The 18,625-nt window shown below is 33.0% G+C and overlaps 1 protein-coding gene across 2 annotated transcripts in view; it reads right to left on the bottom strand.

Annotated features, from left to right (window-relative positions):
• The window catches only part of MYCBP2 (MYC binding protein 2), a gene marked incomplete at its 5' end in the record, with an annotated part of 273,021 nt that overhangs the window by 122,092 nt on the left and 132,304 nt on the right, over window positions 1-18,625 (bottom strand). The window contains 9 exons of one of the 2 annotated variants that reach the window (XM_082675380.1): window positions 1,286-1,417; window positions 2,288-2,494; window positions 4,631-4,822; window positions 8,246-8,467; window positions 9,797-10,071; window positions 10,598-10,790; window positions 14,047-14,143; window positions 15,562-15,645; window positions 17,246-17,380. In XM_082675380.1, coding sequence (XP_082531506.1) covers window positions 1,286-1,417; window positions 2,288-2,494; window positions 4,631-4,822; window positions 8,246-8,467; window positions 9,797-10,071; window positions 10,598-10,790; window positions 14,047-14,143; window positions 15,562-15,645; window positions 17,246-17,380 — 1,537 coding nt within the window. The remainder of the gene's footprint in view (window positions 1-1,285; window positions 1,418-2,287; window positions 2,495-4,630; window positions 4,823-8,245; window positions 8,468-9,796; window positions 10,072-10,597; window positions 10,791-14,046; window positions 14,144-15,561; window positions 15,646-17,245; window positions 17,381-18,625) is intronic. The other variant, XM_082675381.1, reaches the window with a different exon arrangement.

The following is an 18,625-nucleotide window of genomic DNA, read 5'->3' as shown; positions in this document are numbered from 1 at the left end:
TTAAATGAGTTTTTTTAACGAATCAAACAGGGTGATGACTAACACTTATTGATGTTTATTATTTAACAGAAACTGTCCTGAGTACTTTCTGTAATTTACTTTAATTAAATTAATCTTTAAAATGACCTCATAAGGTAAGTGCCATTATTATCCCTATTTTACAGATGAGGACTCTGCGGCACAGAGAAGTTAAGTAACTTGCCCAAAGTCACACAGCTAGTAAGTGATGAAACTAGGATTTAAATACAGGCAGTGGGGCTCTAGCTCTTGCCTCTAGTTTTTAAACACACTGTAAAAAATATTACCCATAATAAAAGATTTTAAATACATGAATTAATATTTTCCTTTGATGAGTTTAACTTTTGAAAAAGTTTTAAATATGGGAAATAATAATGGTGAATCCATTATATTTTTATTTTAAGAGAGACATTCAGAGACAGAAATAGACAGGCAGACAGACATGGAAAAAAAATATCCATAAGAAAAAGTTCTCCAAAACAAGATTCACTGTATATAGAAAATGTGAGACATAGATACTGGCACCTAATGATCCATGACATAAACTTCATAATGATGGGTTTCTTTTTGTTTTTTTTTTGGTATCATTTATGCTTTTGATGAAGTAACTGATGAACTTACCTCATCCAAAGTTCTGCTGTCTAATAAAAATTATTATAGCTGGATTCAGAATTACTCTATTAATTATTACTTTAATGTTTGTAAGTAAAATTTGTTTTGCTAAATAGTTATTTTCTGCGAGACAGTCAAGTTATATAAAATAATAATAACCTTAATAGTTATTTAATACGATCTGTTAAGACCACTGGCTCTTTACATGAGTTTTGGCACAACAGGAGAAGAAAAACAGGAACTAATATTTATTGAGTTTCTAATATATTGTGCTAGACATTGAGGCAAGTACCTTATTCCATTCCTTAGTTTAATCTGAGCAACACTACAATGGAGGTATTATCCTTCCCGATGTACAAATCATTTGCCTCAGAGGGGCAAATGATGACATATCCAATGTCTTAGAGCTAATATTTGGAAAAGCAGGTATCTGAAGCTGGGTTTGTTTGACTCCAGAACCTATGGATACTTTCCTCTATACCAGACTTGAAGAGATCTTTTGCAAAAATAGAATATAATACAGTACAGTATCAGGAATACAGTTGGTACTCTAGAAACATTTAAAGGACCACATATAGGAATACTTTTCACTATTTTTTAAGTAAACTCATAATAATACATCCTATTTACAAAAGAAACATACTGTTAAAATTACCTTTAAAGGAACAACTTTGTCAAGTCTGATTTCAGCTATATCACTGGGTGAATCATCTGTTGTATAAGTTCCTTTGACTAATTCTAGAGATGTCCATCTGTGAGAATGAGTTGAATCCCCTGCATGTTCACTCTAATTAAAACAAAACAAAACCCACATGCTCTTAATTTCATTAAATGAACAATTTTGACTTATCAATGGCTGTTTTTAAGAGTTTATTTCCTTGCATATAAAATTATCCATTAGCATTTATCCATATGTACTAAAGAAAACAGTTTTGGTCCTCTAGAACTATTCATTTTTATCTGATTTCCTGAGACATCTACAAATTATATCATATAAATAGGCTTTTTCATCTGTCTTAAAATGATTCCCCCTTCTTCATAAGGATGCTATATCTAATTATAGAGCTTAGTGAAGTAAGGAAATAATTCAAATTAATTGCTCAAAAGAAGCAAAATACAGATATAATGTTATTTACCAGCAAATGATTTATATGCTACCTGTCTGTCTCACTTTAATAAAACTTTGTAAAACTCAGGTACTTAAAAAAATTTATAGTGGATACAGCAAGATACTGCTAACTCAGTCAGCACCGCTATCTTTACTAAGAATCATCCACTGGCACTCTGACAAAATTGCTTAATCACTGGTACGGGTAATAATACCAGTCTGAATATTGTTCTTGTTTTCTGAAATACTACAATAGCAAAAAAAATTACTCAAGATTTATAGTCAGAGGCTTAGCTATATAATTTCTAGTTTTTTCATTTAAAATCCTCCCAGGAAGTGCAAAAAACATGAGGCAGGAGAGATCCAAAATGGCACATGAGCAATCATGTAGAATCGCTCCCTTTCAATTTCTCTAACGTTGTCCATCTACGACTAATCTGCTAAGCCCTCGAGGATGTGGACCACTGTACTGTACTGTACATCACAATGATGATATGTCCTGACACACAACGCACACAGCAAGAGGAACACTGTAAGCGTGGTACTCACATCATCAACCAACACCTCTAATTCATATTCATGAATTCCACCTCCTCCATAGACAGAAAAACCAACCACAACTATTCCAGGTTTGTCTACTGAAAAACAGATTGCATCTGGGGACCCATTCCCAGTGTTCCAACTTCTCCCCTGACTTGTCTTTGTGAATCGGTTAGCACTGGCTTTAACGGAGTGGAGAGAATTAAGCCCATCAACCTGTGAACAACAAAAGCAACTACATCAGTAGTCTGGACCTGAGCGTTACTAATATACCTTTAACAAAACTATCCAAAGGTTTCTAGGAAGTTCAGTGAAATAACCTACCTTTAACAAGAGGGTTTAAACCTTCCTACAGGTACATTCCAATAAGAGATTAACGAAGAATAAAATCAGATTTTATTACTCTACATTCACAAATCAGTATCATGTAACAGTGTATTTTTTTAGTCATATTAAACTATACTTTTCACTTAATTTATGTCAGAACTATAAACTTGTAAGTTATCACAGTCATAACATATGCATGAATTATCATTCACTTTGCAAAGAGATACCAAAAATTTCATCAATATTTTATAGACCAATAGTTTTCAAACTATGCTACACATAGAACACTAGGAATCCTGGACAGATGGATATTCAAGGCAGGCAGACTCAAGGTTCCCCTCTTCAGTCAGACCACCCTTCCTCTTATTTGTGAGTTTTCAAGCTAAGACGTCATTGCAGAAAATGTTCTGTGCCTTAAGTCTGAATATCGCTAATGTATACTATGATAACTTGGCAGTCAATATGTGAAAATACACACACACACACACACACACACACACACACACACACACACAGAGACACCTGTACAACATCATTAATTACAGACTTTGATTAGAGAGGATCAGAGCACTTATTTTGGTTTGAAACTATCTTTTTAATTATAGAGCCTGTTTCTTATCTAAGTTGGCTGCAGAAGTCTGAAAGACCTACAAGGGTTAAAAATTGAAGTTTATGCTTCTAGCAAGAATGACAAACTCCTCTGAGAAAAAAAAAATGTGGATATCTAAGACAGGACCTTTAGAAACTCCCAAGGTTGTATATTAGGCACTTGCAATTTTGGGCATTCCTTTTCATTAGAAAAGTAAGTTCACAGGGTATTACTACATAGCAAATTTCTGACGGGGACTGAGGCCTTATAAACTTTCTCCTCCATGGCCTAGTACAAGAGGGAAGCATATTATAGACTGAATGAATAAGTGAAAAAGAAAATTAAAATGTTCTGACCAGGGCTTCACCTCCTAGGCCAGGGTGAGATACTAAAATCTGTTCAGGTATGTGTAATCATTTAGGAATCCTAAAGGCTAAACTCTCACTATGAATCAGTAATGAGTGTAGACTGAATGGATTAATTGAGAATAGATTCTGAAATAAATCTGTTTAAGTAAGTAAAAGCAAAGACTAGGAATTATAGAAGTAAAATAGACGTTCCTTTGCAAGAAACGAGAGACCTGGGGTCAGTCAGTACATCCTGGTTATTAAACATTCATTTGAATGATATAAGATATTTCACATTATGACATGATTTTCAAAACCAATCTACCATCTACTTTTTTAGGAAAAAAATAGAAACATTCACCAAATTCAGTCAAAACATTTAGATAAATTATAAAACAGAGTGAGCAGGGCAGTGAACTGGTGAAAAATAATTACTTTACAAAAATGTAAAGGCACTTTAAAATGTTTCAATGTGGTTTCCTCAAACATATTAATATTTGATCCTTTTAAAACTCTGTAATAACGGCTGTACAACAATGTGGATGTACTTGATGCCACTGAACTATACACATAAACATGATTAGAATGATAAATTTTTTGTTACCTAATTTACTACAATTAAAGAAAAACCTTTGTGATATAAGTGAGATAAAAATTATTATTCCCATTTTACATATGTGTTTGTCTAGGGTCAATCAAGTTGGCAGAGCTAAGGTTTGAACCTCTTTACCTTTTCCATACCGCATATTCATTAGTAGTCCTACTTCTACTTCTCATTACCCAGCAGTGAAAACTAGTTTTGCTTTTATTGGGGCATGGTGGTGGGTTGTGCAATGGGGCAGCTGAGGGGAAAATGTATGCCTTGTATTACTGCAACATCCTGGGTAAACTGGTGAGAGAGAGGAAGCAAAGAAGAGCAGAGAAGAGTATAAGGAAGGGAGAGAAAAAAACAAAACCCCCAAAACAGCCTAGCTTCAATGTTTTTTCTTAACAAAAATTAGTTTCTACAAAGCCAAAATATATGAAAAAAGAAACAATGTGGAGAGTTTAAACATGTGCTCATTATCCAATATCAAAATATAACATTACTTCAGATCCCAGGGCTGATGCTGTCAGTTCGCTGACAATACTGGCCAGTAATCCACAAGTGTTGGAGACCAGGTGGGAGGAGAAGAGCTCGTTTTCTCTCCTCAGGCTGTTCCTGACTGGGAGCACGACAATAACCAGCATTTTCTCCAGAACTTCACGGAAGCTTGTCATCCCTGAGATATTCTCTTCATTCTATGATACATGAAAATAAAACGTTCTAAGATATTGCTTTATTTTCCTTCACATGAGTACTCAATTGCAAAATCTTGTCTTGCTAGATGACACCTTTAAAGTTCAGACTTGAGTCTATGTCTATGTATCTATCCAGTTGTATGTGGAGTCACTATATCTACTTTTCCCATAGAAGTTCTTTTTTAAGTTGTCAGTCCCTGGGCATCATCAAAGTACCACACATTTACAAGGTATCTGTGTTTTTATTAACTTAGGGTCATTTTCACCTACCTTCTTATTTAACTTTTCAGTAAGAGTCATATATGACAGAAAAAAACTCTTCCTATTTAAAAAGCTATTTCTATAGGACAAAATTCAAAACTGAGATAATTATTTCTGGTATGAAATAATTTAATGATTTCTGATTTAAAGACAAAGCAACTGAGAAATAGTCTATACAAATCTGTTTTCTAATAAAATTCTTTCTGTACATGCATGTAACAAAAATATAGAGTTGTTCAATAAATACTTCTGTGCAGCTTTACAATTCCTATTGTACTTGATTTCAGAAGTGAAGATAAGAAATTCCAACCTCTACCAATGAAAAACTTTCAAAATAAGAAATTACAGAGTCCCATTAAAGACCAGTGGGAAAATACTTTTTTTTCCAGAAAAAAAAGGGGAAAAGATGAATAATTTAATTGATATCCAGCATGAACACTCTTTATCTCTTTTACCATCCTCAATATCTTTTAGCTCACTGTGAACAGAGAACAAGATGCATTCAGTTTCATCAGAGGGCCAGTCGTGACCAATGACCCTTTCAGCTGTCCTGTGGACTAGGGAATCAAACAATTTGAGATCTAGTTCCAGTTTTTTCATAGTGCCTCAACCTCATCTGTAAATTCCAGCTTTTTCATAGTGCCTCAACCTCATCTGTAAAATCGGGGAACCACTTGCTATGAGTACGTTATCAAAAAACACTTTGTTGCCCCTGAGCAAGCAAGTTCTTCCATAATACTTACATTCCATATTGCATTACAAGATATCGCAGGTTCAACAGATTTCATAAAGTCATAAAAATCTCGAGGTGGAAAACGGTCTTAAATCATTCTCCCCGAGACAAACCAAATATATAAATGAGTGTACTTTCAATCCATTAGAAAAAATTAAGTAACTTTTCAGTTAAAATCATCATGAGCGTTATTATGAATCACTCTCAACAATGTGTACAATTTCTCATATTTTCTTAATGTTCAATCTTAGGCTGAAAATACAAAGTTACTTAGAGATAATCTTCAATTTTTAAGTTATTTCTACTATCTTTGAATAAAATTTCCATAACATTTAGGTCAGTATCCTATGTAATTCGTCTTCCTGGCTTTAAAATAATCAATTCTTGATTCTGTTAAAATTACAATTCTTCTATCCTTTGCATCACTTTCATTCTCCAAAAACTTTACTTTTTGGAACATCTCAGAAAATTAGCTTTGGATGAAACTTAATCCTCAAGTGTACTCTATAATCAGTAATCTAGAAGGGTTTTCTTTGGGGGGTGGGGCATAGGGGTTTGTGTGGAGTGCATTTATCCAGTTACGTCCACTTAAGTTTCTAACTAGTAATTAAAAGATTAATACGAGAAGCTTCCCATAAAATCTTAAACATGAAATCAAGAGTGCCAATATGTTTTAGTTAAAAGGCCAAAAAAAATATATATATTAGCACATTACTGCCACTAAAATTTTAGCAAAAGGAACTCTTATTCACTAGTGGTGGGGAATGCAAGCTGACATTAGCTTTCTGCAGGGCATTTTGGCAATTTTAGTGAAGTCTTAACGTGTTTTCCTTTGACTTAAGAATTTTCCACTCCTGAAGATTTATTCTGGGAAAATCACTTTGTATACACATAAAAATATGGTCAATGATATTTTCAGCTGCATTGTTTAAAATACTGAAATATTGGGAAAATCTAAAAATATTTAGAGAGAAAGGATTGGTTGACTATATTATGCCACATCCAAATGGTAGAATTCTATATTATCCACTAAAAAGAGGGCAGAAGAATATATAATAACCAGCATATATCTTCACAGAATATTAATACAGACATGCAAATATGCAATTATTAATTTTAATAATTACCAAATGTTAGCAGTTCTCAAAAAAAATTTTTTTAATATTTTGAACTTTTACTATATTTTTAAGGAAAACACTGCAACACTAAAGGGAATTTAAAAAGAAAAACAGATTATCTATAGCTTTATCACCTAAATATTATTTTTACTTCCAGTATTCTCTTTCAAAATATGCAGGTTTTTGCATACATATTTTACATAGTTTGCCATCATAGTGTATATATATATATATATATACTTTGGTTTCTGACTTTTTATTTTAAAAACTTAAAAACATCTGCTCTGATATTAAATGTAAATGTAGTTATTTTTCATGGCTGATAGAACCATATTCTATCAAGTTGATATATCCAAATTCAACTATTTCACTTAAACAAGGTTAGTAGGTTGCCTCACAGTCTCACCAGCACAGGAGCTTTGTAAGAGAAAAAATTTATTTCTCCTAATTTTTTACAAATATATTGATACCTTGATAGAACTTTCACCCACATTTAATTACTAGTAAGGCTGAAAATTTTCCCATGCTGCCTTACTCTCTAAATTCCCTCATATTTACTTTTATTATTTCTACTGGGATACTATAAAGGTATTATATTAACTGCAAATTTTCTTCCCATTCTGCTATTGTCCTGTTTTGTTTCTGTATGTCATTGAAATTTTTCTCATAATTTTTCTGTTTCTTCAGTCAACAGAAAATTGCTACTGTACACTAATTGGGATAACTGTTCTATTTTCTACTCTTTTTTTTTTTTGCTTTAATTTTAAAGATTACTTCTCATCAAACTTGTTAGTAATTATATATGGTTTTCATGTATATTTAATTTTTCTCCACTATGCTTTCTAATAAACAAGAAGCACTTATTAAACAATGTTTCCTATGACTACTGTTTTATAATACTTATCTTAACATACCAAAATGTTATAGAAAAAAATGTTTTTAAAATTATTTATTTCCCTAAAATTCTATCTTGGCAATCTAAAATACTATATTAGAATATAAAAGTTTGCTTATAGTATCTGCAATTTTTTAAATGGTTCAGCAAAAAACAAACATACAGGAATTTATCTTATAACTCTATCAAGTTCTTTATGGGTTAGGGATCATTTAAAATGAAAAATTAGAGAAAAAAGATTGCTCATTTACAGGTAAACAGAGAAAATTTTTTTCTTAATTTTAACTCTTCTCGTAAAACTCATAATTATTTGGTAAATATATATACTGATACAGAAGAATAAGCACCAAGCTAGGTATGTCTCCATTTACAGTTTTATTGCTTCCACATAAAAGATATTTCAGAAAAAGACCTACCTGGCTGAGTTTTTCCATGTGTGCTACCAGAAGGGGAAAACGGTGAACCAGTGTTGAGTCATTCTCTGTGCTAACTTGTTTAACAATTGATCGTAGCAGTACTTCTCCATCATATGCAATAGGGAAGATAGAAGTCAGCTTAACAGAAGTGTGACACAGAGCTGACATCACAGCTGCAAGGAGCCGGCTACTTGATGTCTTGAAGTTTGCCTCTTGAATATCCTTTTAGAAACAAAAATATACACCCCACTAAAGAAATACTGCATCAATATAATCCAAGTTTTTTGATATATAAAAGATAAACAAGCTTTTAGTGATCTTTCCTATTTCATTCCTGATAACGGTATTTTGTGTTTTTTCCTTCTCTCTTATCTCTCAATCAGACTTCCTAGGAGTTTTAAAATTTTTGTTTTATTTTCAAAGAACCAACTTTTGACTTTGCTAATATTCTCTATTTTCTATTTCATTGATTTTGACTCTTGATTATTTTGATCCTTTCCTTATTACTTTCTTCTTACATTGGGTTTGATTTGCTCTTCTTCTGGCTTCTTAAGGTAGAAATTTAGATCACTGATTTTAAACTTTTCTTCTTTGCTAGTAGTATAAGCATTAAAAAAAATTTTTTTTTCTCTAAGCAACACATTGGCTACTTCTCATAAATACCGATATATTTTTATCTTCAGTGTGAAAAATTTCTAATTTCCTTTGGAATTCTTCTTTGATTCACTGGTTACTCAGAAGTATTGTCTATTTTCCAAATATTTGGTGTTTTCCTTGATATATTTTGCATTTAATTCTTAATTTACTTCTATTGTGGTCTGAAAACACTTTCTTTAAGATTTTAATCTTATGAAATTTACTAAGACTTATTTTATGACCTGGCATGTAATACACCTTTGTGAACATAATATGTATACTTGAAACAAAAATGTATACTCAACTTGCACATTCTTTTCCATAAATGTCAGTTAGGCCAAAGTGGTGGATAGTGTTGTTCAAATCTTCTGTATTCCAACTGATATTTTTTGTCTAGTTGTTCTATTAATTACTGAAAGAGTTCTACGTTCTATTAATTACTGATAGTACCAACTATCAACGTGAATTTGTCTACTTCTCCCTTTAGTTCTGCCAGTATTTCGCTCAGGGTTTTGGAAACTGATTTGGGACATACACATTCATGAGGGTTGCAGTTTCCTCATAAGTAAATGAATGATGTTAGCATGCAAATTCATTTGCAGCTCTCTCTCCTAACTGTTTTGGAGATATGGGAGTGGCGGGGGCTACCATGAACTGTCCTTGCTCTCACTTATAGATTCAAAGAACAACCCAGCAGCTATACAATGTGCCTGCCAATTTTATAATTAAGAAATGATAAAGCAAACAGAAAAACAGTTTTTTTAACTTTAATTATTTAAATCACATATACCAAACTGATTTCTTAATTTACCTTTTATACAAGTTAAGAAGACTGAGGTAACTGAAATATATTTTCTTGAAAAGTATTAAGTAGCATAACATATTTTCAACTGACATTTTACAAACTTAAATTACCTGATCCAAACAATTCAGTAGATCACAAAGGCAAGCCCACTGTAAGGCAGGAGTTGGGTAGAAAGAATGAAAACAGGCAGTAAAGGTATTATGACACTCCTGAAGGACAGCTTCTAGGAGACTCAAGGGTTGACTGAGATATCCTTGGGGATCATTATCCAACTTCACCATGCAGTGATCAACTCCTTCTGACAAAATTTTTCTTAGCAAAGTTCTGGTTTTTCCAATACATTCTGCTAATTTGCTAGTTTCTTCTACAACAGCTTTTCCTGCAGCTTTAAGAGAACAAAGCAGATTGCTAATTAAACAGAATAATAAATATGTATGAAAACATTCAATACAATTCAAGTAATTTCCTATATGGCTAAAAATCATAAGTATTAATAACCTAGAAATGAAACAATATAGAGATTATGTGTGGTCCAAAATTATTTCTTTTTAAATAGGACTCTTAAATGGGGAAAAAAACAAAAAAACCCTGCACAGGTTTCAGCATTTAAGTCCAAATCAGTCATTCAAAATATTTATATCTAACAGAATCTGTTTATAACAACAACTTATTAGAGTATTTAACTTTAGTCTAACATGATTTTTTGTTATCATAATGACATGTAATCTATTATATTCTTTATAAGTAAATATATAAGCATCACAGCAAGCGAAGTTTCTCCCCTCAATTCAGGAGCGAGCAGGATAAATAAAGGCAGCTGGGGATCTTAAACTTTTGGTAATCCCTATATAAACCTTCTCAATGTCTCAAAACATTTTCTCCTCAAAAGTCATTTAAAAAATGTATCATACCTGACACTGGGTAAATTTCACAGGTATAGACACGCAATAACCTCAGACAACAGGTACCCACAAAGCGTAGTCTTTCTAAATCTAGAAGTGTGGCTGTAAACTGGAATCCTTTTAATCCTCTTAGTTCTTCAACTCCTAAGACTAAGGTGGTCCAGCTCCAGTGAAGAATACTCAACAATGACTCAAAACATTCCTAATCCAGAATATGAAAAAATAGATAACAATTAGTTCAAATGGTATCACAGGTTGACTCAAATGGAAAGATGACATTCAACTTGAAAAGTTTACCTTGAAGTTTGTACTGAGTTTTGGTAGCCCAAATAATAGACATTCTATTAATTCATTCATTACATTACCATTAGGAATCTCTTTGACAAAAAAGGTGAAGTAGTTAGGCATCTACAAAAACAACATTCTTCAATATTTACCTATTTAAAAATACATTTTTAAGTTAAAGAAGTTAAAAAACTTTTTAAGTTTTAAGTTGCTACCAACCTATCTAGTTTATCATTATAAAGAAAAACACTTATAAACACTTATAAACATGTTTACTTGAAAGAAAAATTAAACTCTATATTGTCAATGTAGTATTATGTATATAAACTAAAAGTATTTTAAGCATTTTAATAATCTTTGAATATAATAAAGTATTCCAGTATTAGATATCAGTGACAATATCAAATAAGTTATTTTTTGTCTACATATTAAATTTTACAATACAAACTACAGCCAAATCTTGATAAACAAGTTAACAGAAGTTTAAAATTGACTAGAAAATACAAAAACACACTTATTTGGATCTTTAAAAATTCTAGAATATGAGTTTAGGGTGGTGAGCATCCCTTGCTATTCTAGTTGGCCTGTGGGTTTTATCATGCTTATGATGACAGATACTTGATGAATCTCAAAGTAAAGCACTTATTCCCTCATCTCCACCAAATATCAGTCCTCTGGTATGGCAAAACCAAGAATAAAGGTTTGTACTTTAACATTGTAAAGAAATGATTGAGTAAGTTTCTTATACAAAGATTACAATTACCTAATGACCACAAAATCACTTAGACATAAATATAAAAGAATTACTACACACAGATAAAAGAGATCACTGAAAAAGACATAACAGAGGTAAAGATACTTATTTGGATCAAAAGATACCAAACTGATCTTAATACTAAAAGGATGCCAAGGTACGAAGGAGCCAAAGCTCTTAAGAGCCTCTTATTCAAAGCACACCCTCTGTTGGAAGATGAATTTGACATGATATATCAAAATTTAAATGAGCCCACCTCCAGTAGAAATATTCACAGAAGTACGCAAGTATCAAAGACACATATGTACAGATATGGATATACAGTCGGTCCTCTGTATTCACAGGTTTTGCATCTGCAGATTCAACCAACCAGGGATCGAAAATATTCAGAAAAGAAAAAGTTCCAGAAAGTTCCAAAAAGCAAAACTTGAATCACTGCCAGCTATTTACATAGCATTTACATTGTATTAGGTATTATATGTAAGCTGGAGATGATTTAAAGTACACAGGAGGATGAGTGTAGGTTATATGCAAGCACTGTGCTATTTTATATAATGGACTTGAGCATCCAGGAATTTTGGTATCTGTGGGGGGGGGGTACTGGAACCAATTCCCCCTCAAATACCAAAGCACAACTGTAATAGTGAAAAATGAGAAACAAACAGTCCTCTGGTAGGAATAGAACTGGATAAATTAGAGTACACCATTCTACAGAATACTAAGCAAACATTAAAAAAATTCAGATAGAGCCAAATGTATTAACATGGAATATATCCGTAGCGTATTTGATGAAATTTTTATCATTAATCCAGAGAAAACCATAATTCGAAAAGATATATGTACCCCAATGTTCACAGCAGCCCTAGTGCTGCTATTACAGATGAACGGATAAAGAAGGAATGTAATAGAATGGAATTGAATGGAGTATTACTCAGCCATAAAAAAGAATGAAATAATGACATTTGCAGCAACATGGATGGACCTAGAGATTACATACTAACTGAAGTAAGTCAGACAGAGAAAGACAAATATCACATGATATTGCTTATATGTGGAATCTAAAAAAAAAAAAAATGATACAAATGAACTTATATACAAAACAGAAACAGACCCATAGACATAGAAAACAAACTTATGGTTACCAAAAGGGAAAAGGGGAGAGGGATAAATTAGGAGTTTGGGATTAGCATATACACACTACTATACATAAAACAGATAACCAACAAAGACCTACTGTATAGCACAGGGAATATACTCAATATTTTGTAATAACCTATAAGGGAAAAGAATCTAAAAAAAAAAAAAAATATATATATATATATATATATATATATAACTGAATCACTTTGCTCCACATCTGAAACTAACACAGCATTGTAAATCAACTACAATTGAATAAAAAAATAAATAAAAGAAAAATCATGTCATTTGTGAAGTGTTTTACTACCACCTTTTAAAAAAAAGAAATTTTTAAAAAGTAATAGGCAGAACTTTAAGTATGATCAAAAACAAACAAGAAGACTATATAGCATACAGTAAACAGAGACTAATAAATTTGTTTATGTACAAAAAATAGTCTGGAAGAATATACATCCGAATGGAAACAGCAGTTATATATGGTGATAAAAGGGTGATGGGAAAAGAACTTCAATATAATTTTAGTATAGTTTTAACCCTATTCCCAGGGACATGTATTAATTTTGTGGTTTAAAAAAAAAAAAACTAAGAAAGAAAGGGAAAAAAGCCTTCTCCCTATGCATTTTACTAACATGACAGACTATCAGCTACATTAATAAATCATATTCATATAGGGCCTTACAAATTAAATAGAATTTTTATATCCCTTAACTCAGAAATTCATAATGATGCTATGATATAGTTGAGATAACCTTCCTAAGAGTCCTCAACTAACAAATGAAAGAGCAAGAACTCAGACTTCCTGAGCTGAAACACCACGGTGTTTCAATTACATCTTATTGGCTTTCCATTCTACACTGGTAACCCCAATGGCATCATGTCTTTAAATGTACGAAGGGGATGGTCAGGTAATTCAACAAAGTCCTTAGTTAGATATATGACCCTTCTACTTAATTCTTTAGCATTAAAGTAACATTCTTGGTTAATATCACTCAACTTTTCCTTCACTTTCTAACTCCTTCAGCATATGTGTTCATACATAATTTATAAGAAAATTCACCATGTATTTCAGAAATAGCAAGGTATGTTAAAATCAGTCAACATCTTTATTTTCCATTATTTAATGTGACTATTCTTTGGCCTGGGATGTCAAAGCTAATATAAACAAATCTGAATTATAAAGCTATGCTAAGATAAACTCTTAGAAAAGTGGCTAAATGCTAAACATCAAAACAAAACTCAGCACTGGACAGAAAAGCTGAAATTCTTAAAAATGGCTTACCACTGAGACAGTTCTCGCAAAAGATCTCTTTAAAATATGTACAGGTTCACTGGTTTGCTGTTTGCCTTTTGAAGCACTGCCGTCACTGGTTGGAAGTCTGAAGGTAGCATACATACATAAATTTATGTTGGAAAGTCCACCGACATTTTTATTCTCAAATATACATTTTTGCAATGGCAAAACAAATTAAACAGTTAAGCATTTTTGTTAGGCAAAATCCCAATATGGGGCTTTTTACAAACATTTCCAATGCTAAGCAAAATTTTTAGCACATAAGTACCTCATCTTCTAAATCTCACCTTTGTAAGACTGGGTAGTAGAAACTCTCTTCTCTTACTAGACAACATTATGTAACTTATGTTCTCTAGTAATGTTACTATTAAATGCTACCATTAAAGAGTTACTCAACCACTGTACCCGAGTAGTCCAAGCAACTTGCTATGTTCGTAATGCTACATATTACAAATACTGACTATAGCAGATTGCATAAAAACAAACAAAAATGTCCTCTTGGAAAAAGTGAGGTTATACCATCTAGATTCTTAAAGATATTAGTATAAAAGATATAGAAAACAGAGAATCACTGTTCTAAAGGTACTGCCTTTGATTTTTACTATTTAAAGTAAGAATGCCAGTTTTTAGTGAGGGTTTATATCTATTTAAATTCTTTAATCTAAAAATTATTGCAGTAGGGCTTCCCTGGTGGCGCAGTGGTTGGGAGCCCGCCTGCCAATGCAGGGGACACAGGTTCGTGCCCCAGTCCAGGAAGATCCCACATGCCGCAGAGCGGCTGGGCCCGTGAGCCACGGCCGCTGAGCCTGCGCGTCCGGAGCCTGTGCTCCGCAGCGGGAGAGGCCACAGCAGTGGGAGGCCCGCATACCCCAAAAAAATAATAAAATTTAAAAAAATAAAAATTATTGCAGTAATCACCTAGATATAGATGGGCACACACATAGGCATTGTTCCCATATATGTCTCAATTACCATGAAGTAATTAAAATTCTTAAATAATGTTAAAATATAATAGTATTATCATATGAGCAAGCTGTTGTTTGATATTTTAATTAAAGGTGGAAATTTTTCACCAGCAAGGGATTTTCCAATTCATTCCATCACAAGATGAACAAGAAATATAAAACTGTAGAACCAATCAACGAGGCCTACATCTAAAATCCCCACCTAACACTCAGATTTCATTTCTCTAAGATAAATTTTATTATTTTAAAGTTTAAAACATTCTGAAATTGGTAAGAAAATCAATAGGTTTAAAAAACAAGTTATTAAAATACCGTTATAGGCATAATACAGATAATCTGAGTCATTAGAGATATTTTATTAAAATTAACTTGAGGTAAAGAAATGTTTAAAAATATACAAAACATAAATTAAATGTTTGTATTAAATGTAGCTAAATGCTTCGAATAATTCCTCCCTTATTGTGCCATATATTTTACAGTGATCCTAGCTCATTATATTAAAAGAACAAACCATGTTGATTACAAATACGCTAAATACCTGTATAATAATTGAGGTATCTGACCAGCGTTAACATCTGTACCATTATTTGATTTCTTTGAACTCTTAAATTGGAAAACAACCCTAAGAAGAGAAAAAATAACAATATAACCAAAGACAACACTATTCAAGATTCATGGAAGGAAATGAAAAGTTTAACAATCATGCTTTCAAATCTTACATTACTGAAGAGAGATTCATTCTTTAAGGCCAAAAATACACTTAAAAAGACACTTCTGATTTTAATTCTAGCTCTGAATGCCTTAATGGGTTAAATGAAAGAGTTGAACCTGATTGGGAGCTCCTAGGTGAGTAGCTGCTCTGCTCCCTCCCTCCTGGTTAAAGCTCAACTTTAACCAGAATAATAAGCTTTTAACAAAATATTTCAACTTACAGTTTAAAATCTGCTTAAATAGATATAACATAAACTTTATCTTCAAAATGCTATGATATTCCAAGGTTGAATGAACTATATATGGGAATCATACAGTCCTGGACCAAAGCACTCTCCCCAGTTCTACCATACAATCTTAGAGTAAGCTGAAAAGGATATGTTACAACAATAGACTTAATTTATCTTCAGCATTCTACTTGAACATTCAGGAACACAGAATTCACCTCATAAATTAGCCTGCTCTTTTTCTGGTCAGCTCTCTTATGAGCTGAATGAAACTATATGAAATACATGATTACATAACTTCTACCCATTTCGAACAGTTTATGCTCAAGAATAATAAAGAATAAATTGAATTTCTCTTATAAATGATGGTCCTTTCACATGAATCAGAGTGCAGAGTATAGAGAAGGCTGGACTTTGGGTCAAGAAACTCCAGGTCCAGATTTGGTTCTGCCACACAGCAGCCATACAGTTTGACGCAAATCATTTCACCTTTTGTCTCTCTATTCCCGACTGTAAAAACGGGGCTAATAACCACTTCACAAAGTTACTGAGGGCATCAAACAAGATAATATAAATGAAAGTATTTTATAAACTGGAAAGTGCTCTATACCTGAACTTTAAACGGTAAATTTCCCTTTACATTTTATTAAAACTGTAGCATCTCATATCATTAAGGCTTTACAATTTATAAAGTATTTTCATAAGCACTGTCAAATTTTATGGCACGTATATATTTCTTTTTCATGGTTTCCAAACTCCCTATCCTTGTCATTTTCCTCTGTATAATTTCTAATTTTGCAAACAAGCTTTTAAACAAGGTAACATCCAGAAATACACACAAATGCCAACTGACAAGAGCAAAGAATAGCAGTTCTATTATCTCCACATTCTAACTTACCTTAATTTGGCATGCAATTATACGAATTTAATTTTTAGCAGGTCATATTATGCTCTAGACCTACAAAGATTTTTTACTCTACTAAAAGACCTCTGAGGGCTTCCCTGGTGGTGCAGTGGTTGAGCGTACGCCTGCCGATGCAGGGAACACGGGTTCGTGCCCCGGTCCAGGAAGATCCCACATGCCGTGGAGCGGCTGGGCCCATGAGCCATGGCCACTGAGCCTGCGCGTCCAGAGCCTGTGCTCCGCAACGGGAGAGGCCACAACAGTGAGAGGCCCGCGTACCGCAAAAAAATTAAAAAATAAAAAGACCTCTGAGCTTTCAAAACAATATTCCACTAACAAAAAAGGGAGTTGCTTAAGGAATACTTAAACATTCTGCTTACCCATCATCTGTGGTAATAGAAGCTTGTCCATGAGATCCACAGTCACTGCTGGGTCCTGACACTCGAGCCCAGGCTACATACCACCAGCCAGCTTGCAGGAGGACTGGTTCATCAAACATCATTGCATATTTTTCTCTAAGAGGAAAATTTATGTGTCAAAGACAATGCCTTTGTACTTCTCTGTTACATACATTTATTTTTTAAAATCCTTTATAAACAAAACATGAAATACACTGTATTATTATAAGATTCTTGTCAAACAACATTAAAAACCCTCCATTTTAAAAAGTCTGGACAAGAACACAAATAATGGTTACTGGTGCTACAGTGATGGCATTATATTTCTTCCTCCTCATCCTGAGTTCTAAAACTTGCTTAAATATTATAAAGTTTTCATACTAAAATAAGATAATTTTTTTTAACTGTTGTTAAAAAAAACATGCCAGCTTTGTTGGAAAACTTTGAACTTTAAGGTTCATGTATTCAGTTAAAGTCTTTCGAGAGCTCTGGAGTCAGATGGTCTGAGTTCAAGGCCTGACTTTGTAACTCGCTAGCTGGGTGACCTTGGGGAAGTTACTACTACATCTTCTTTGTGACTTAAGTTTCGTCATCTGAAAATAGGGATAAAAACAATATCTAGCTCATAGGATAGGACTGTTCTGGGAATTGAGTTTAGACAAATTGTTTGGAACTGAGCCTGTCACATAGTAACTACACAAAAAGTTTATTAAATTAGCAGGAGAGAAAACACATGTATACAAATAAGGGCATCTGATAAAGATATACCCAAGTTACAAAGTTCTAGGTAATAGCGTGGAAGGAGTGCATATTGTTTGTAGCTGGGACAGAGAGAAGAATAAAGATATTGAGGAAGGGGAAGACTGTCATGAACAGATCAGCAGGGGTCTGAGAGTACAAAACGGGGTCTGGAAGTGGCAAGGTGTCCAGTTAGGCTAAAGCACTGAGACAGATATAGAAAAGTAGTAGGTGGAAAGTTCAAAAAGACGCTGTGAAAGATTGTGGAAGGCCTTTAACACCAGCCTTAGGAATCTGGGCTTCGTTAGGAGGCAAATGAAGAATATCTAGATGATTCTCTATACATAAAACCATACACTGTATTTTTGACTCACAATCATATGCTCAAAAAAGTGATAACAATGGCATCTTAAGTCTTTGTTAAAAATTAATTAATCAATTAACTTTCCTGAGATTTCCCTAATCTTCATTTGTGGGTAACATTAAGAAGTTACTGAAATAGTATCTCCTGATACTGGTTAATGCCTAAAGTGAAGAAACAGTCAGAATTTTCTTTAGGTTTACTATTTTGTTCTCAAAAAGTATTTGTCTGTTAAAAGTAAACTCAATGCCTTACTACCATCT

The sequence above is a fragment of the Grampus griseus genome (assembly GCF_964374135.1).
Source record: "Grampus griseus genome assembly, chromosome: 18".
NCBI classification, from domain to species: domain Eukaryota; kingdom Metazoa; phylum Chordata; class Mammalia; order Artiodactyla; family Delphinidae; genus Grampus; species Grampus griseus.
This window is presented reverse-complemented; position numbering and strand designations above follow the sequence as displayed.